The sequence below is a fragment of the Chrysemys picta genome, chromosome 1, assembly GCF_011386835.1.
Source record: "Chrysemys picta bellii isolate R12L10 chromosome 1, ASM1138683v2, whole genome shotgun sequence".
Classification (NCBI taxonomy): Eukaryota; Metazoa; Chordata; order Testudines; family Emydidae; genus Chrysemys; species Chrysemys picta.
In genome coordinates this window covers 25,299,865-25,321,389 of record NC_088791.1, presented here as the reverse complement: position 1 = coordinate 25,321,389, position 21,525 = coordinate 25,299,865, and the positions used below count along the sequence as shown (strand labels likewise).

Sequence of the window (21,525 nt, the reverse complement as noted above, 5' to 3'; positions counted from 1 at the left end):
TGCATGTTCCACAAAATATTTGAGATTGGAAAACAAAAATATACAATTTAATTAGCTTTAAATATCTAAAATTGAGTAGTGTGTCCTACTTCCTGAACATGGGAAGAGTTCAGTTTTAATATTCTGAACTCTCTTGATGGTGGTGTAAGACCCTTGCTAGTTATTTTATTGTCATTAAAATTAGCCGATTAATTAATCAGCTTAATTCTGTCATAGAATCATAAAAGATTAGGGTTGGAAGAGACCACAGGAGGTCATCTAATCCAATCCTCTGCTCAAAGCAGGACCAACACCAACTAAATCATCTCAGCCAGGGTGTTGTCAAGCTGAGCCTTAAGAACCTCTAAGGATGGAGATTCCACCACCTCCCTAGATAACCCATTCCAGTGTTTCACCACCCTCCTAGTGAAATAGTGTTTCCTACTATCCAACCTAAACCTCCCCAACTGCAACTTGAGACCATTGCTCCTTGTTCTGTCATCTGCCACCACTAGGAACAGCTGAGCTCCATCCTCTTTGGAACCCCCACCTTCAGGTAGTTGAAGGCTGCTATCAAATTCCCCCTCACTCTTCTCTTCTGCAGACTAAACAAGCCCAATTTCCTCAGCCTCTCCGCGTAAGTCATGTGCCCCAGCGCCCTGATGATTTTCATTGCCCTCCACTGGACTCTCTCCAATTTGTCCACATCCTTTCTGTAGTGGGGGGCCCAAAACTGGACGCAATTCTCCAGATGTGACCTCACCAGTGCCGAATAGAGGGGAATAATCACTTCCATCAATCTGCTGGCAATGCTCCTACTAATGCAGCCCAATATGCCATTAGCCTTCTTGGCAACAAGGGCACACTGTTGACTCATATCCAGCTTCTTGTCCACTGTAATCCCCAGGTCCTTTTCTGCAGAACTGCTGCTTAGCCAGTCGGTCCCCAGCCTGTAGCGGTGCATGGGATTCTTCTGTCCTAAGTGCAGGACTCTGCACTTGTCCTTGTTGAACCTCATCAGATTTCTTTTGGCCCAATCCTCCAATTTGTCTAGGTCACTCTGGACCCTATCCCTACCCTCCAGCATATCTCCCTCTCCCTCAAGTTTAGTGTCATCTGCGAACTTGCTGAGGGTGCAATTCATCCCATCATCCAGATCATTAATGAAGATGTTGAACAAAACCGGCCCCAGGACTGACCCCTGGGGCACTCTGCTTGATCCTGGCTGCCAACTAGACATCAAGCTGTTGATTGCTACCCATTGAGCCCGACAATCTAGCCAGCTTTCTATCCACCTTACAGTCCATTCATCCAATCCATACTTTTTAAACTTGCTGGCAAAAATACTGTGGGAGATGGTATCAAAAGCTTTGCTAAAGTCAAGATATATCACGTCCACTGCTTTCCCCATATCCACAGAGCCAGTTATCTCATGATAGAAGGCAATCAGGTTGGTCAGGCATGACTTGCCCTTGGTGAATCTGTGTTGACTGTTCCTGGTCATCTTCCTCTCCAAGTGCTTCAAAATGGTTTCCTTGAAGACCTGCTCCATGTTTTTTCCAGGGCTGAGGCTGACCGGTCTGTAGTTCCCCGGGTTCTCCTTCTTCCCTTTTTTAAAGATGGGCACTATATTTGCCTTTTTCCAATTGTCTGGGACCTCCCCCAATTGCCACAAGTTTTCAAAGATAATGTCCAATGGCTCTGCAATCACACCAGCTAATTCCCTCAGCACCCTCGGATGCATTAGATCTGGACCCATGGACTTGTGCATGTCCAGCTTTTCTAAATAGTCCTTAACCTGTTCTTTCGCCACTGAGGGCTGCTCACCTCTTCCCATACTGTGTTGCCCAGGACAGCATTAGGTTTTAATCAATCGGATAATGTCACCTCTCATTTTAAATGCAAGTATCCTAATGTATTTGTTCTAACACTTTTTAGGGATTTTGAAGGAAGTGATTTAAATACTTAATTGTTTGATGGATTACAATCCATGTGGATGAAAATGCCAGTGTCTGGAGTTGTGTGTGTGTGTGGGGCGGGGGGGGGGGGGCGGCAGGTCTGTCTGTGTTCTAAAGGCCATACATTTTAAGGAAAGTATTGCTTTTCTCAGGTAGCATTATGACAAAGTGGAGTGACCTTTACCAGCTGAGGAAGCTGCCCTGAAATTATGTGGTGAATCCTAAGAAACAAAATATATAGATTAGCTTTAGACTTGGGCATTAGACACTGACAAGAAAATTTGGGTCAAGATTCCTAAAGTCATGTCCTTAAGCAATAATGCTTATAAAATACCTGCCTCTGTTGTAATAAAATGCAGTCGAGTGCTTCCATCACCTAAGAAATGTTATATTAGACTGGGGGGGAAGAATAGCTCAGTGGTTTGAGCATTGGCCTGCTAAACCCAGGGTTGTGAGTTCAATCCTTGAGGGGGCAATTTAGGAATCTGGGGCAAAAATCAGTACTAGTGCTGCTAGTGAAGGCAGGGAGCTGGACTCAATGACCTTTCAAGGTCCCTTCCAGATCTAGGGGATAGGATATACATCCTGTAGTAACAGTTTCTTTATAAAATGCATTGTTCATTTTTATATTTAGTTATGCTGTAGCACTCATTTCCTTCCTGCTTTTAAAAATGTGTTTCTTGCTCTTTTATGACACTGTCTCAATTGCCCCACCCTACACAACATACTTCTTTAAATGTAAGATGATCTGCACTAGACTTCTGTTTTTGCTGGAGGTGGACAGTGACATCAAAATAGTCTGAACACTGAGCTGCAGCTTTCTCAGACATGAACTAAGAGGGGTGTTGACTTAGATAATTTGTGTTGTGATTATTCTAATGGTCACGTAGTGGTACCTGCTCAGACTGCCTGAGACTTGGAAAGATGTAGCTCAGGTTTCTGATATTGTCACTATTCTTCTTCAGCAAAATTGGAAGTTCAGGTCTGGATAACCCTAAAGTGGTCAAACGTAAGATGGGCTCAGTTTTTAAAAAAGTCCTACATCACAAAGATGCCATGAAGAGAACACACATTTTGTGTGTAGTTCAACTGTAAAACGTAGCTGCGTGATTTCCACCTCTGGATACATCTACGCAGCAAAAAAACTCCCCTGATAGCGAATCTTAGAGCCTGGGCCAGTTGACTCGGGCTTGCGCTATGAGGCTAAAACTAGTAGTGTAGACGTTTGGGCTCAGGCTGGAACCTAGGCTCTGAATCCTGGCAAGGAGGAAGGGTCTCAGAGTCCAGGCTCCAGCCCAAGCATATACACTGCTATTTTTAGCCCTGTAGCACAAGCCCCATGATCTCAAGTCAGTTGACCTGGGCTCTGAGCCTTGCTGCAGTGTTTGGGGTTTTTTTTGTTTTTTTTTTTCTGCATAGCTGTACCCTTAGTCTCAAGACAACCAAGCTGATGGCCATGATGTGACAAGATGTGCAGCAGCCATTTGGATGATTTGATTTCCTCCAGTCTATTATGATGGTACTTGGGAATGAGGGGGCTCCAGTCTGAGGTTATCTCAGAAGGTAAAATGTTTTCATAATGTAACTATTAGCTTATTTTCAGCAACTCTAAAACTGTTTTCTAACTGGAAAATTATTGCTTTTCCTTGGACTCGAGTGCAGTGATTATTAAAAGGGTTGCGATTAAATTTATGGGAATATAATCATAAATCCTTACTTTCATATGCTCATTCTAACTTTGAACTGAAGTTTCTCATGTTTTGAACCCAAAAATTATAATTTTTGGAAATGTTGAGAAAAATATGTATGACCACTTGATAGATGAGTGTAAAAAAAGTTGCACTAAAAATTAAGATGTTTATTCCATACACTTTAAAAAACAACTCCTCCATTTGAAAATTCTGGGGCTAATTTCTTTCCATTTTCCAAACAGGTTCAGAGTTACATTTAGAAAACAATTCTGTAGATGAAAGTTTAAGCCACATAATCTTGCTGAGCCTTAGTTGGGAGTAAGGCAGTGCATACAATTCCCTTAAACACTACTTTCTACAGACTGACTTCTGTTCTCCCCTCTCTCTCTTTCCACCAGTTTGAGCCGTCATGGAACTAACCTCTCCTCTTCTATGATAATCAAATATACTTGTAAATAATTGTAAAAGTGGTTTACATTGTTAGCTTATTATTATTATTTGTATTACCATGGTGCCTTGGAGCCCTAGCCATGGGGTACCTCATTGTGCTCGGTATGGTACAGACAAAGAACAAAAAATCTAAGTAAAACAACAGGCAAATGATGGATACAGGCAAATGGGGGAATGCAGGTAATCAGATAATATTGGTAAGCATGGTGTAGGCAGTGGTCTCTGCACAGCAGCAGCCTAACCACTGTGAAGTTTTATGTAGGCATGGCAGAGGAGAGTTTTGAGGAGGGATCTGAAGGTGGATGAGATAGCTTTATGGATGTTTATGGGGAGCACCTCCTAAGCATGTGGGGCAGCATGGGAGAAAGCATGAAGGTGTTTGAAAATTTAGTAAGTGGGCAGGGAAGGCTGATCAGAGGCAAGCACCAAGGTCTTGATAGAGAATAAGATGATAGGTAGGGTAGGAACTGACTGTGCAGAACCTTGAAAATGAAAGCAGCTTATGTTTGATCAGATAGAGAATGGGAAGTCAGTGAAGGGATTCAAAGAGAGGAGGGTGACATAGTCAAAGTGATGAGCTAGGAAAATGATCTCTGCAATCTGAATGGATATGGGCAAGGCCAGAGAGAAAACTAATCAAAGTGAGATGAGAGCTTGGATGAGAGTTTTGGCTGTGTGGGTGGACAGAAAAGGTCCTATTTTAGAGATGTTACACAGAAATAATCTGCAAAACTCCAGACAAAGTTTGGATGTGAGGTTCTAGAGCAGGGATTGGCAACCTGTGGCCAGTCAGGGAAATCCGCTGGCAGGCTGGGACGGTTTGTTTACCTGCAGTGTCCACAGGTTTGACCGATCGCAGCTCCCACTGTTCCAGGCCAATGGGGGCTGCGGGAAGCGGCGTGGGCCGAGGCATTGCTGAGTTCCCAGGCAAGGTTGAGCAATTCCCCTGGTGTGGCCTTATGCAGGTGAGTCATTGAATTGTAACTCCTTTGCTAGACAATGACTGGTAAAATCTGCTGTTCAGCACCCACCCAGGCACTGATTACCTCCCTTGTCATTGTCTCTGGAGAGCTACTATCTGGGCGGTTCCCAAACCCACAGCATATTTTAGTGACAACCATACAACACAGTCTCATAACTTCATATGCATTAATGATATACATATTTAGATAGAACCGTTACTTTCACCAGATCATAAACTTTCAGGATACCTTACATGGCATGCTTTACATGCAAGATCACAATTGTATATAAATGAGGAGTATGGGGGTTACAGGGTGTTCCCCCAAGGTATAGAATGTCACAGTGAGGAGAGGAACAGAAGAAGTCAGGAGTCAAAATCAGAGAGAAAAGCTGACAGGGAGGAGTTGGGCAGACAGTAGATGACAACAGCATAGAGGAGAAGAAAGAAGAGTTGGAATTTAGAGTTTAGGCTGAAAGGTCTTGGTTTTATTTTAGTTTTTTACTTTAATTGAATATGTGGTAGTTTCAAGTCTCTCAAGATGTGGATTCGTCTAAAAATGGTTTGAGGTATTTCCCGTTCCCTGCAATGTTTTGTGCTTCAAATAAAAACCACTTTTCATGTCTCTGTCTTGGGGAATGGTATCCTTGTAACATCAATTCCTGTGAGGCCTTCACAAAAAGGGTCCCAAAAGGACAATAGCACCCTCTGCTTGAGAGGATCAAGTAACACATGAGAATGGGAGATCTGGAAAGGTGTCTTCAAGCACAAGTAGCATGACTGCTAAGACTCCCTCAGTGCTTAAGCCGGATACAAAATACCATGCTGAAAGAGGTCATCCTCTTGTTAAAATGTCCCCTTAGGAAGCACAAGGACCAGGACTCTAAAGTTTTGCAGATGAAAACAAGGAAAGTACCTCTTAAGTGCTACAGAGTAGCAGCCGTGTTAGTCTGTATCCGCAAAAAAAAGAACAGGAGGACTTGTGGCACCTTAGAGACTAACAAATTTATTAGAGCATAAGCTTTCGTGGACTACAGCCCATATGCATCCGAAGAAGTGGGCTGTAGTCCACGAAAGCTTATGCTCTAATAAATTTGTTAGTCTCTAAGGTGCCACAAGTCCTCCTGTTCTTCTTAAGTGCTAGTGGTTCCAAGAAACTGCATGGTTATAGACCTCTGACAAGAGTATCACCAATGTACCTAGTTTCCTAGGATCCCAGAAAGAGCTTCCTCAGATCTGGGATGGTTACACTGGTTATCTGCAGTGAGGTGCCCACATAGTCCATCTTGCCCAAAGCACCAGGAGCCTTCAAAGGCTCTGGTGGAAGAGACATTGGAGGACAAAGAACTGTCATCTGTTGTGCTGAACTTAATCCTGGGGGAATTCTGCACCACAAAATTAAAAATTATTTGTGCAATATTTTAAAATTCTGCCAATATTTATCATAATAACACTACATAATCACACCAGTTTCAATTATTTTGGTAGTTTATTTCAAAATACCTGTCACAAGTATGTCTGTGACAATGCAGACACACAAAAATAATTTCCCTGGGAGTAGAGAGTTAAAGAAACCCCATGACAACCCAGTTCCTGTTTCTCTGTCCCCTCCCACTCCCGAGCCCAGCTGCAGGGCCCCTGCAAGCCCAGATACCTGCACACTCCCCCTCCTGGAGCCCAGCTGCAGGGCCCCCCAGCCCAAATAACCACAACCTCTCCCCACAGAGCCTAGCCGTGGAGGCCCCCTGGCCAGATACCCACACATACACCCTCCAGAGGGCAGCCATGCACCTCCTTGCCCAGATACTCACACCTCTTCCCCACAAAAGCCCAGCCATAGGCTCCCTCAGAGCCCAGCTGTGCCCCCCCAACCCCCACCCCTCAGAGCCCAGGGATCCAGAGGAAGAAACAGCCTGATGCTGGGTTCCAGACTTGTGTGGAGTTTCCTGCACACTGCTGTCTCTTTCCCTCAGGTCATGCAGGGAACTGCAGCTGCCAGGAACCCTCTAGGTCCCTCTCACTCCCCCCCCCCGACAGTGTCTTCTATGTGTGAGCTGGGCTCTGCTGGGTCCAGCAGCCCCCAGCAGCATTGCAGCCAATTTTTGTGGAGGAAAGGAAATTCTGCGTGCACAGCATTACTTTCTGCAAAATTCTAGATTGCGCAGAATTCCCCCAGGAATATGAACTCTAACTACAACCTGTTGGAATCCATCAGACTTCATGTAAGATTTTTCTCCTGACCAGTCTTTCCCACCTTGGCACCAGGTGGATAAGACCTCTCCATGGTGGGAATCTGTTGTGAGCCATTCATCCAGATCTGATTACACCTGCAGACTCAGGTGATGCAGATGAGTCAGAGAACATTTGAGCACTTAATGAATATTATGAGGTTTGCAAGGGTGTTTGTCTACTATGAACTGGAGGAACTTTGTCTTGTCCTTACCACACTATGGAAGTAGCCCTCTCAAGAATCTGGGGCAAACCAGTCCTAAAAGCTGAAAGGAGATATTGTGCATGGTTTCTCCAATGAGCAGAATTTTTGCATAGGCATTTTTTCAATTTGCAGAGATGCAGTAGAATGTGTAAGACAGAATTATTTTATTCCTAGCAATGTCTTATTTCTAATAAAAAAAAACTTTCTCCCCTCCAAGGCTCTTGTACTACTTCTGTCTCCAGATTTCAATTTTCAGTAAGGTCAAGACCACTTTTTGCATCAGTTTTTCATGAAAAGACCCCCGGGGGTGAGGAAGGACTGGATTTTGGTATGATCTTGACGTGTCTGTTCTGTTTGATTTCTAGAACAGAGCAGTTTGACTAAATAGCTTGTCATGCCTGAAACAATTGGGGACAAATTGTCTCCAAAAAGGAGGAGGAAAAGAAAGTGAGGATTTAAATCTTACAATTGGTTTGGGAGCCTCTAGGTAGCAAGTCTGAGAATGCTGGATGTTGTAGCATCTGCTGCTGAGGGAGCAGAGGCGAGGGAAGAACAAACTTTTCCTTTTTTGATATGGCAAAAATATTTCCTAGACTGTCTGGGTTTCTCTACATAGACATACAGAAGATTTCTACTGAAATCACACCTGCTGACTTCTGAAAGAGAATTTTGTGAGGAACTGATTGACTCAACTGGAGATCTGGTGGCCTTTAGTTTCTCCAAGAGCTCATCAGTTTTAAAACTAAAGATCACCTACCTTTGTAAGTTCATCTATTGACTTGATATTTTATAGAAATACCTGAATTCTGGAGCCATGTACATCTATTAAGAGAGAGAGTTGAAGACACAGAACCTGTCAGATCTACGTTCAAAATCCTAAAGTACCCATACAGAGGAAAAACTTGGTAAGATTTACCCTCTGGAACTGCCAAAGATGATATGTGAGATTCCAAAGATGTTCTTGTGCCTGAACTAAAGTCACTTTAAAGAGTGCTTGTTGCCAGGCCCAGACGCAGCACTCCACTGTCTGCAGCTGCTCCATGAATGCCACCAAACAACCTTGACATGTTTTCTGTTATGTCCCTCAGCAAATTGCCCTTAAAGAAATTGTCACGTCCCTGGTTGTTGTACTTGTGGCACCTTAGAGACTAACAAATTAGTTTAACTATGGTTTAATGGTAAAACATAGTAGCCAAGGAAAACCAAGCACTGGTAAGTAAATAGTACAATGGCCAACAGGGGTCAGGCTAGAGACTCTTGCCTACATGCTCGGGGTCTTACTGATCGCCATATTTGGGGTCGGGAAGGAATTTTCCTCCAGGGTAGATTGGCTGAGCCTCTAGAGGTTTTTCGCCTTCCTCCGCAGCATGGGGCAGGGATCACTAGCAGGAGGGTCTCTGCCGATTGAAGTCACTGAAACACAGGATTGGGGACTTCAATGGCAGAGTCCAGGGAAGGGTTTTGTGGCCTGCAGCATGCAGGGGGTCAGACCAGATGATCATAATGGTCCCTTCTGACCTTAAAGTCTATGAGTCTATGAAATTAAAAAATCATGAAGTTGATGGATTTCCACTCCATACGGCTAAATGCAGTGCCTTGCATAATGACAGGTTTCAGAGTAGCAGCCGTGTTAGTTTGTATCCGCAAAAAGAACAGGAGTACAAATATGTTAGTCTTTAAGGTGCCACAAGTACTCCTGTTCTTTTTGCGGATACAGACTAACACGGTTGCTACTCTGAAACCTGGTTGTTGTGGTACTTCCTAGAGCAGGCCTGCACAATTCGTAAAGCGGCGAGGGCCATATTACTCCAAAGAAAACAACTGAGGGCCGAAACCCCCCAAGCGCTGCCAACCCCCCCCCCCCGCACAACCCAGCCCCCCCCAAACACAACACACACACCCCCCAGCACCGCCCACCCCATGGAAACAACCTCCCCAGCGCCGCCGACACCCCCCCCCCCCCGCGCGCCATCTGCTCCACGGAATTAAACCCTCTTCCCCAGCGCCCGCCCCACCGAAACAGCAGTATTGAACTTCGGTAATATGTTATAGCGGCCCCTAAGGTAGTATAATTAAGGTAAAAGAAAAATGTCTTTTTGCTAGAAGTAGAATAAGATCTTCCCCCCCCACCACTTTGTAATTGATTGCCCTGTTGAATGAATGAGGTGTGAATGAGGAAGGTGTGGAAGGCAGGCACCTCCGGACAGCTGCAACCCTTGGAGGGCAGGGCCAGCTCTAGGATTTTTGCCGCCCCAAGCAAAAAAATTTTTGGCCACCTTCCCTTTCTTTTTCGTGCCCCTGGCCCCACCCCAACTACACCCCTTCCGGACCCCTTCCCCAAATCCCCAGCACCGCCTCCTCCCCTGGCGTGCTGCATTTCTCGCCCCCATTGCTTCCTATGGGCCCCCCGTGACGTCCCACCCTAGCTCACCTCCACTCTGCCTGCTCCCCCGGGCATGCCGCCGCTCTGCTTCTCCCCCATCCCTCTCAGGCGAGGGAGAGTGGAGAAGCGGAGCAGCAGCACATTCAGGGGAGCAGGCGGAGCAGAGGTGAGTTAGGTTGGGGGGGCGCAGGAAGTAATGGGGGGGTTAGAGGAACCGCTCCCCACTCCAGCTCACCTCCGCTCCACCACCACCGCCTCCCCCGAGCACCCGCCGCTCGGCTTCTCCTCCCTCCCAGCCTTACTGCGCGAAATAGCGGTTTCGCACGTGGCAAGCCTGGGAGGGAGGGGGGAGAAGCGGAGCAGCAGCACATTCAGGGGAGTAGGCGGAACGGAGGTGAGCTAAGGTGGGGGGGTGCAGGAAGTAACGGGGGGGTAGAGGAACCACTCCCCGCTCCAGCTCACCTCCGCCGCTTGGCTTCTCCTTCCTCCCAGCCTTGCTGCGCAAAACAGCTGTTTCGCGCGCAGCAAGCCTGGTAGGGAGGGAGAAGAAGCGGGAGCAGGTGGAGGCGGAGCGGAGGCGAGCTGGGGCAGCGAGGGCACTTTTTTCCCATGCCCTGGAGTTGGCATCTATGATGGCCGGCGCCAGAATGCCGCCCCTAGAAATGTGCCACCCCAAGCACCTGCTTGTTTTGTTGGTGCCTGGAGCCGGCCCTGGGAGAGGGGATGGAAGCAAGACCAGATCAGTAGAACAAGTCAGCAACCGACTCACCACTCGCCTCCTCAGCTCCCTTGCCCCGGCTCGCCTACTCACCCCCGCCACTGCCCGCCCACTTGCCTCCTCAGCTCTCCACCCTCCCGGATCGCCTACTCATTCCCTGCCACTGCCCGCTCGCTCACCTACTCAGCCCCCCTCCCTCACCCGCCGCTTGTCTACTCATCCCCCCCTCCGCGGGCCGCACAGTGAGCCCATCTACTGAACCCCCGCGGGCGGCACAATGAGCCCATGCGGGCCGCATGTTGTGCAGGCCTGTCCTAGAGTCTGCAGATACAGGAGAATCATGGCATGTATTTGCAACATTGATGAGAATAGTGCAAAGCTCTGGGTGCTCCATACTTATTTCCGAGTGGCAGAAACTGAAAAGTTCTGCATGCATTTGAGAGATTTTTTAAAATAAGCTGAAAATATTATGGGATAGGAATGACATTATGGGATGGAGACAGTTGCATGCTGGGAACCTGAACACTAGCTCCTGGAGATACCTGGGTGAGTCATTACTATCCCATAAATATTGCAAATATAACTCATAAGGCATTTACTGGACAGCGATACATGGCACACTAGAATACCTACCCATGGTGCACCACCCTTTACATCAACACAAGTGCTCCTGGTAAGCACAATGCTGCTACAAGCAACCAAATATGCCCAAATGATATACATTTCACTGGCTATATGCCAATGTAACTTGCCTTAACCAAAGTTTGTAGTATAGAAATGCTCTTATATGCTACAGCTGTCATCTGCCCTTTGAAGAGGTAAATGAAAAAGCTCACACCTTCAGGTAGAGTTCTGTCATGGGAAGTTTGGGGCCTTAGACCTGTTTCCTGGGAGGGTGCAGCAGGCCGTGTGGTTGCAGCTCTTCGGATAGATCAGAAACCTGAGTGTGTTGCGTGGTCCTAAGACAGGGCTGTGCCTAAAGTCACTGGTTCAGATGCCAGAGGCTTAAAACACATGGAACCTAGTGGCTTTATCTTCTCAACTGGACCTGACACTCATGCAAAAAGGGGCTGAAATAAGGTTTCACAGGCAATCTTAATTTCAGCCCTTCCTAATTTTTGACTGCTTGACTTTGTACCTTTGCATGTAATTTTCTAAATAGTTAAAGTAAACTGAGAAAACAAATCCCCTTGAGGCATAATAGTGAAAACTACAGGGCTCAGCATCAGGGACTGAGATCTTTACATCCACCATACAAACCTTTACTACTAGAACTAAGTAACTGATAGCAGTAGTAGGAAATTATATAGGTGGATCACATCTAGAAGAGGATGGACATTTTACCAGTGGTGGTCTCAAATGTTTGCTGACAAAGAATAGTGAGATTTGGATCTTGGGTTCCATTCCAGGCACTGGAGCAGTGTGTCTACTAGGCATAAAATATACTACCCATTTCCCCCTAAGCTTGATTTTTTTTTTTTTTTTTTTGCCTCTCTCCCCTAACTTGTCCGGTGTCTACCACACCACTGGCCTTTTGTCCCAGTTTTCTAACCTAGTCAGTCTTCTTCTCCACTCTTCAGAATTCTTATCCATCTCCTTGCCCATTCCCAGTTCTCTCTCCCATTCCCTTATCTCTTTCTTCCTTCTCATAGCCTCCAGCTACACACTCCCTTAACCCCTGGACACACACGTTCCCATCCCCACTGGCTCCCAGTCAGTCTCCCTCCCTGGCTGTCTCATCTAATTTCAGCATCCTCATCTCCCCTAGCTTGCCTGATGTCTCTCCTTCCCCCAGGCCCACTAGGTGCCTGCTAGGTTACAGACCTAGTCTCCTTAGCTGGACAGGCCCACTTCCCACCCCCAGACTCTTTCTACTAATCTACTCCACAATTTTCTAGGTCTGGGTCTTGTCCTCTCTCCACTTGCATCACATAGCTTCCACTAGGCTGCTTTGGTGTCAGCAGGGAGGTCACTGTCAGCACAGAAGAGAGAAGCCCCCAGGTATTATTTTCAGTCGTTAGCCCCAGAGCACCTATTACTTGGAGTTTGACTTCACCCTTGTTGCCCTGGGCTTTGTGGGGATGCTACATTAACACTCTGGTCAGCACTAGGAGCTGTGAGAGGTCTGAGTGGGAACTGAATCTTCTGAGATTTTTATCTCAAGCCTCTACTAAACATGTGCAAACATTTTTTGCCCAAAGGCTTATAACTTGTCCAAATTTGTGCAGATGGTCACGAAGAATGAAAAAGGCACGTCCCTGACACAAAGTGACTCCCTCCCCCATTTCAAATTCCTTGCTCCAAAATCCAGGAGTGCTAGAGTTTTTGAAAGGGAACCTGTCTCAGAAATGACTGAACCATATTAGCCGAAAATAATTAACTAAAAAAAAAAAATCATTCTGAGGCAGAAACCCCCTGGAAAATTTCAGCCTGAACTGTTAGTCTGGCATAGTTGTAAATTACAGAAAAACAGCATCTTATGTGAAGTGTCAGGCAATTGTAATAGGCAGGGCTATTAGCCCCATTGTAATTACTTTCAGGTGTTATCAATGCTCAAAAGGAAATTTAGTACATTATAGAAAATTGTATTAGAACTATTGTAAGTAGCTCCTGGAACTTATAGTACAATATGTAGTGGAAAACTAAATCCTCCTCCCAGAATTTAAACAGGTTGCACTCTTTAGAATGGAAGGTCTAGTAGCTTTGAGGCGGTGAAGCTGTGTGTCACAAAAATACATGAATTCTGTTTTAACAAATTAAGTCATGTTTAGAAACACAGGTGAAGTCAAACATACTTTATTTACATGACGATATTTGTGACAGTTCTAAAATAAGAACTGAACAAATCCACTTTAATACCAGCCTGTCTTAAATAAAATTTTCAGACTGACATTTGTAATTGCTGTGTGAAGTTTAAGCTTGTACCAAGATAGGATGATCTAGTAATTTGATACTGGTCAACTTGAAAAAGTTTTGTTACAACTTAGTCTCTTCGTACGTAGAAGATGTTATATCCAAGCTCAATCATTCCCCCCATGAGTAAGGCCCATAAGGGGATAAAGACATACACTAGTTTCATTTCAGTAAATTGTTGCAGTTTAGCGCAGAGGGCAAGGCAGAAAGCTAATTTAAGCAGCATTGCGATGAGGTACCAGGCCTTTTTCTTTACATTTTGAGAACCATTGCGAGGGTCATAGCCAGATTTACATCGCCCAGCCATTTTTACAATTAGCATAACGAGTAGGATAGTATCAAATATCCAAACTGGAATAAAGATAAGAAACCAGTTCCATGGTGCTTTATCATCCAATTTTAACACCAACATGATCAGGAAGAGTAATGTGAAAAGCCATGTGAGCAGCACTCTCTGCGCCAGGGACATTCTCATTTAAACAGCTTTGAGAGGGAGTCTTTTTCCCCCAACTGCCAGCAACAACCTAAGACAAGGGGGAAAAAAAACAGTCAAATGGCACATCAAGAACATATGGAATATATCTTGAAGTTTCACATGCAAAAGTTTCACTTTTTGTTCTTGCTTTCAGAACCCACCACAATCCCACCTTACCTAGATAGTAGACCATATTTCTCACTTCCCTTTTATGACTCTGTTCTTCCAATGATACAAGTCTTAACACTAAGCATTTTAATCCTGGTCCTCTTCCCAAACGAATTTGCCACTCAAACCTGAATGCTTTTGTAAGCCAATTAGCCAAGCCCCCAACCTCTCATGTCCCTAACAAAACATATTCTGCAGAGCAAATACAGCAATTTACAGTTAAACTATAGAAGCCTTAATCCTAAATTATCCTTAACTTTGGACTTCTCTGTGCAGCCTGTCTGTCATTTTTGTGAATCTCTCTAGACTGTGGTCTCCAAAACAGAAACTGTATTTGTTGGTTTGTACAAGGCTGAACACATTATCAACACTTTTTCCAGTACTATGACATACACAGAGGTGTTATGTTACTTAGTTGCTGCCAAAGCACAAATAGTGTGCAAATTTCTCTAAAATGGACGCTGCTCTTGTAGATAGCAGACACTCATTGAAATGTCCTGCAAACTGCTGCTCAGACGGAATGATCTAAGGGAAACTTAATAAAGGTTAAGGACAATTTTTGTGATGACTTAGCCAATAGGCACCCAGCCCTTTGCACAGTTAGTGTTGGCTCTGACATCAGCTGTATTACAGTAATGCTTAGAGGGCAGTCAGGGATCAATGCCCCACTGAACTGCATATGGTGTGTATGCACAGACTCCAATTACAATCTAAGTTTATTTTGTTCCCTATTCACAGCTCCAGTTGCTCATGATTTTAGCTTGGTGTCACAAGAGCTGGAGTTCTGAGGGCTCCTGCATACAGCCCTATATATGACCTGCTTCTACAATATTAGAGAGCAAATTTCAAAGCAGAAAAGACAGACAAGTGATTTCACAAATACCAAACCCCTCCTACCCACATCCTCAGAAATGTATTTTAGATCCATGGTTACACAGATTTTTCTGCTTCCACTATTTCTCTCTCACTCTCTATCAGGTGGTGATTTCAGGAAGTCAAACCCTATAGACATTTTTCCAAAGAGGACCTCAGCTGCCTAACAGCACATATTCAGATTCTCATAGAAAGGGATAAACACCACAAGCTGCTGTCAAGGGATAAAACAAGAATGCTGCCTGGCTGGTGGGGGTACTATCAAGGAGATGTGGTCTGGAAATGATAGTTTCATAAACACACATCATCCAAAAAGGCGACTACTTCTTGGATAACCAGATTCAGCAATTGTTGCCACAGACACCACAAGGGGAAGGATTGGAAATAAGGGAACTAGAAAGAGTAGAAACCCAAGAAACAAACTGACCACTTGTGACACAGAGCTAGGAGGCATTCAGCCTGGCTAGAATGATCAAATAGTTATCAATCAGATAACCAGTAAGTCAACTATTGAGGAACTCTCTTTCTGGAGGAATGGAACAGAAAGCTATAGGGGACATAGCTGATGGGCATCCTTGCAATTTGGTAGCTGTTTGCCTTGTGACAGGTTATTCAATCATCCTGAAAATGCAAACAATTGTCATTAGTGATTCCATATTAAGAAGAGCGGAGAGAGAACTCAGCAAGGGACAGAAGGATAACAGGATGGTGTGTTGTCTCCCAGGAGCAAATATTTGACATGTAATTGCATGACTGGACAGGATTATGAAGTAATTTGCAAATCTCCACTGCTGATGAAACATTAAAACCAATGACTTGGCATCACATGGAACTATACAAATTACAAGAGACTTAGATTTTGAAAAGGAGCTGAAGAAGATAAAAGACCAAGTGATATTCTCATAGATCCTTCTGGTCCCATGAATAGAAAGTTGAAGGAGATGGATTGCTGGCTGCACTACTAGTGGATGTTTTGTGGAACAGTAGGCCACATTCCAGTGGGAGAGGGAGCACTATGAACGAGATGGCCTGCATCTCACAGACTGGGGGTAACGGGGGCTAAATTTCTCAACTGGAGACTAGCAGAAGCAGCCTGGAAAGCATTAACCTAACAAAGAAAGGGGAGAGTGGAGAAGGCAAATGTAGTAAGAACTCAAATTCAACATGTTCCGAACACATTGAACAGATGTGGGAAAGTATGCAAAGAGAAGAAATTGTTTAACAATGCTAGAAGTACGCGTAACAAGCAAGAGGAACTGAAAATTCTCAATGAATAGAATGAATAGAAAATGGATAGTGACCTTAATGAAACAGGTGGGACAGGTCTGGAATATCAAATATCATTAGTTATAACCTGTTTAGGAAGGATAGTGACACCATTACCTGTTTTAGAGTTATGATTAATGCAAAACTATAGGATCTTGACTGCATATAGATGACTGTGCTAATTACTGGGGAGATCTGTTATAGACCACCAAATCAAAATAGGCGGTTCTTAAACTGTCCTAAGTTACTCCTTTTGTACCTGTTTAATGTACGGGGGGAAAAAATGGTTGTTATGGAGGACTTCGATTTGAGAGGCATGAAATGGAGGTTTTGTGAAGCTGGTAGTAAAACACTGGAGTTTATAAACTTATAAATGACTATTTTCTAACACAAAAAGATACTGCACCCAACACAAGAACTGTTTTGGACCACATTATGATGGATAAAGATGAGTTAATCATTGGACTGGAAGTTGCCCATTGACCAATGATCTTGACCTGATTATATTCAATATAGACAATGACAGTCCCAACTAATAATTTATATATTTGGTGCTTCAAAGGGGCTAAATTTCCCCCAGTTGAGAAAAATTATGAGAGAAACGTATTGGAAAGAAAAATTAGATGTAAAAAAGTGAATAAAAACCAGCAGTTTAAATATGTTCTTCAAAGAAGGAATACTTAACAAGAGATGTATGTATAGCCAAAACACTTACATATACCAAACGGACAGCTTCCTTCCATAAAAATAGTGACCCAATAACAAGGGATTAGATCATCCATCTCCTCTCCTTTCCCCCCCCTCCAAAACATGTTAAACTATGGAAGAGGGGCTTTTGTATGGAAATCTCACCTAGAATTCCTTAGAGGTTTCCTCATTGTATCCTGTAAAGGGCGGTTTGGGGTCGATCCTTTACCTAAGTGAGACAAATTTGTCAGATCCCAGGAGATCTTGTAGAAGCCTCTATCACTGCACCACCACTGGCCCCCAGCACTCAGGCAGGATGGCACCAATGGAACTGTACTATGAGGAAATATCCTCTTGCAGAGAATGCGCCACAGAAAAAGGCAACACACACTGAATGAGGAGTTGAAAACTAAGCATGGAGGCTCCTCTCCACATAGGGATGTAGGGAGCATGATATGGTCCAAGGAATGCAGAAATCTTGTCTGCTCTTTTAGGTTTCTTGAAGTCAAAATTTTGCTCTTGGAGGATGTGTGCGTGCGCAACTCACATTTATTAAAGTGGAAATATTGATGCACGGAACAAGGGGAGAACCTGAACGTAGAGCTCGGCAGGTAAGAAAAGGTTAATGTTTTGGTAATAGTATATTAATGATTTGGACTCTTAAACAGTTTTTTTTAAAAACTGTTATACTCACCTTTAAAAGGATAAGGATATCCTAAAACAATGTTCCAGTTCAAGGAACAACCTAATTCATGTAGCACTGAATGTTAAGAGTGATTGTCCTGACCAATTTTCTTCAACTAATCCATGGGCATTTTACCTTATTGAATGGCTTTAATCACAAATCTATTTTACTAGGCTAAAGCATTTTATTTCTCTTGAGTTAAAAATGAACATTTACATTTTTTAGGGAAAGAAAACTACTGACATTCACTAGCTCCAACTAATTATCCAGATGGAAAGAAATGCCATCTTCTGTTGTGTTTTTGGCATATAGTGTACAGTTGTTATTCTCTGCTCTTGGGGAACAAGTTATTGTCAGTTGCCTCGTTATTTGGGACATTTCATATTCACAGCCTCCTTTTGCTGGCTTGAAGGCACCAACAGCAAGAATCACGGACATCCCTTTTATTTTGGGATATTAGGGCTTGTCTGTCCCTGAAAACTGATTGGGAATAAAACAGGGTGTTAATTTAAAGTAGATTAACTGTTTTAGTGGATGCTCCTACTCCCTCATAAATGGCATATTCCAAATTCGTTTAATCCAGAATAACTCCCTAAGTCAATAAACCCTTACTCTATGGCTATACGCTGGAGAGTAGACATAGTCTACACCAGTGGTTTTCAAACCATGGGTCGTAACCCAGAATTGGGTCACAGAATAGAAGGGACTGGGTTGCGGCGCCTCTGGTCAGCACCGCCAACCAGGCCGTTAAAAGTCCCATTGGCGGTGTTGCCCGGCTAAGGCAGGCTAGTCCCTACCTGTTCCGACACCGCGCTATGCCCCAGAAGTGGCCAGCAGAGGGACCGGCCAATGGGAGCTGGGGGTGTGTGTGCCTACGGGCGAAAGCCATACAGAGCCGCTTGCACACCTCCGCCTAGGAGCCAGACCTGCTGCTGGCCGCTTCCGGGGTGAGGCGCGGTCCGCAGTACCAGGACAGGTGGGAAGCCTGCCCCTGCACCCTGGCTGTGCTGCTGACCGGGAGCTGCCAGAGGTAAGCCCCTGCTCCAGCCCTGAGCCCCCCCAAACCTGGAACCGCTTCTTGCACCCAGCCCCCTCATCCCCACCCCCCAGCCCAGACCCCCTCCCACACCGCAATCCCCTGCCACAGCCCTGAGCCCCCTCCTGTACCCCAAACTCCTCATCCCCAGCCCCACCCCAGAGCCTGCACCCCCAGCCCAAAGCCCCTCCCCTACCCCTGCCACAGCCCTGACCCCCCCAACCCAGAGCCTCCTCCTGCACCCCTCATCCCTGGCCTCACCCCAGAGCCCCATCCCGCACCCTGAATCCCTCATTCCCAGCCCCACCCCACATCCCTCACCCCCCACACTCCAACCCTCTGCCCCAGCCCTGAGCTCCTCCCCTACCCCAAATCGCTCATCCCCAGCTCCATTGGGTCATGGGCATTAACAATTTTCATCAACTGGGTCACCAGAAAAAAAGTTTGAAAACCACTGGCCTATACTGATAGGAGTGTTTTCTTCTGTCAAGGTAGGAACAGCACTCCCTGAATGATGTTGGCTACTTTGATGGACAAATACATCTGCTGATGGATACATCAAAAGTGAGGGTTATGTCAGTGTTTTTTCCCCCCCACACCCCTATGACACAGCTATGCCGCTATAAGCATCACGTGTAGGCCAACCAAGCCTGAGTCTAGAAGAGCATTTCCTGCGGTTAGACCCGGCCAATTAGGAGGAGCAGGGTTCTGGAATTCATAGCTGACTTCTGATATCATGAATGCCTCAGGGCTCTCCCTGCACTGCAGAGGTCTGTTCCCCACCCAGAGCAATTACTTGGAGCAGGCAGCAGTTGTATTCCTGTCCTCTGTGTCAGCAGGGTTCCGCCAAGGCAGAAGGTGCTTGTGAGTCACTGATGTTCCCTGAAGTGCGTGAGTCTCCACCCCTGGCCCAGGGGCGCCATTGGGGGGGGGAGGGAGGAGAGAGCTCTAGTCCCTCCACCCCTGAGTTTCCTAGGGGAGGTCTACTCACTGTAGCCCCAGACAGAGCTCCTAACTGCAACAGCTTGAGCATGATATGTGTAAGTTCTGAAGCTGGAAGCAGCATAGCCTTTATGGCAGGGAGTTTGTTTATAAACAGAGGCAGGGTGATTACGATAACAAAAGGCTTATCATTAAAGTAAATTAAGGATCATTAGATGATCCTAAAAGCACTGTCAGGCACTTCAGTTAAAAGATAGGAAACAAAAGGGTAGGACTAAAAGGTGAGAATGGAGAGAGGTAAATAGTGGTGTCCCTCAGGGGTCTGTACTGGGACCAGTCCTATTCAACATATTCATAAATGATCTGGAAAAAGGGGTAAGCAGTGAGGTGGTAAAATGTGTAGTTAGTACAAAATTACTCAAGATAGTTAAGTCCAAAGCAGACTGCGAAGAGTTACAACGGGATCTCTCAAAACTGGGTGACTGGGCAACAATGCCAGAAGAAATTCAGTGTTGATAAATGCAAAGAAATGCACTTGGCAAAATACAATTCCAACTATACATATAAAATGATGGGGTCTAAATTAGCTGAACCTGTCAATAAAGAAATCTTGGAGTCATTGCGGATAGTTCTCTGAAAACACCTGCTCAATGTACAATGGCAATTAAAAAAGCTAACAGAATAATAAGGAATTGTTATTTACTCCTCGTAACACAAGAACTAGGAGTCACCAAATGAAATGAGTAGGCAGTAGATTTAAAAGAAACAAAAGTATTTCTTCACAGTCAACACCTGGAACTCTTTGCTAGGGGATGTTGTGAAGGCCAAAACTAGAATGGTTCCAATAAGAACTAGTTAAGTTCATGGAGGATAGGTCCAGCAATGGCTATTAGCCAGGATGGCCAGGAATCCAACACCATGTTCCTCGCTGTTTGCCAGAAGCTGGGAGTGGGTAACAGGGTAACTCAATGATTGCTTGGTGCCTGTTCTGTTCATTCCCCCTGTGGCACCTGGCATTGGCCACTGTTGGAAGACAGGATACTGGGCTAGATGGACCATTGGTCTGACCCAGTATAGCCGCTGATGTTCTTATATAGAACCCAGATGTATCTGTTTCCCCCCTCCCCTCCCAGAGGAGAGGGGGCCTGACAGGGTCTGTCTCTCTCTCCACAGAGTTAGTAATAAAATAAGAATATTAAAATTTCAAACCTAACCAGTGTCCCTTAAGTGACTTGCCACAAGATGTCAGAACATGTTATTAGAGCTGAGTGGGTCTAATATTTATTTAGATTTCTTTCATAAAGGAATCAGAGACAGGGTTCCTGTCAAAAAAAACGAGTTTTTTTCAAGTGCCTAAGTAGCCCCCAGGAAACATGGTAAAAGTTGCCCACCCCCGAAATGGCGCCCCTGCCCTGGCCGTTCATCTCCGCCCTGGCCGGACTCGCAGCTCCCCTGGGTCGAAGGGGAGGCTTGGCGCTGCCTGCCAGCTGCGCTGCCCTCTGCGCCTCACTCGCCCCTCTGCTCTGGTCCCTGGTGCAGCGGGACGCCTCAGCCAACCAGCAGCTCCGAAAGGCCCCGGGGGCGGGGTCCTCTCCGTGCCCCAGCTCCCGCCCTCCCTCCCGCGGCCGCAGGGCTGAGTCCGGCCCGCCCCCTTTGTGGCCCGCACTCGGACAGAGGGTTCAGCCTCCGCAACAGCAGCTAGCCCCGGTTGGGAACCCGTCCCCGGCCCCAGGAGACGAGAGGCCCCGCTTCTCCCTGTACCTACCAGGCAGGCCCGGGCCGCCCTGCGCAGCAGCCGCTGTCGCTCCCGGCTGGACCCGCCGCTGCCGCCTCACCCCGCGACCGAGGCCAGAGCCTTCCCTCTCCCTTCGCAGGGTCTCGGCTCATCACGTTACAGCCCTCGGCC

General features: G+C 45.7%; 1 protein-coding gene and 1 long non-coding RNA gene across 3 annotated transcripts; one reads left to right on the top strand and one right to left on the bottom strand.

Moving 5' to 3' along the window:
- Positions 1-3,373: 3,373 nt before the first annotated feature.
- On the top strand, positions 3,374-17,720 carry LOC135973400 (uncharacterized). Its single transcript, XR_010590233.1, has 3 exons — positions 3,374-3,500; positions 8,267-8,378; positions 17,451-17,720. It is a non-coding gene; the product is annotated as an uncharacterized LOC135973400 (long non-coding RNA).
- TMEM60 (transmembrane protein 60) lies at positions 13,355-21,524 on the bottom strand. Of its 2 annotated transcripts, XM_005305774.4 has the most exons (3): positions 21,385-21,524; positions 17,122-17,185; positions 13,355-14,011 (listed from the first exon to the last, which is right to left on the bottom strand). In XM_005305774.4, exon 3 carries the CDS (start codon positions 13,960-13,962, stop codon positions 13,558-13,560), a length of 405 nt encoding a protein of 134 aa, XP_005305831.1. In that variant the 5' UTR covers positions 13,963-14,011; positions 17,122-17,185; positions 21,385-21,524; the 3' UTR covers positions 13,355-13,557. The 2 variants fall into 2 exon arrangements, with proteins under 2 accessions (XP_005305831.1, XP_005305830.1); XM_005305773.5 differs by lacking the exon at positions 17,122-17,185 and having other exon boundaries at positions 21,385-21,522.
- Between the last annotated feature and the right edge of the window lies 1 nt (position 21,525).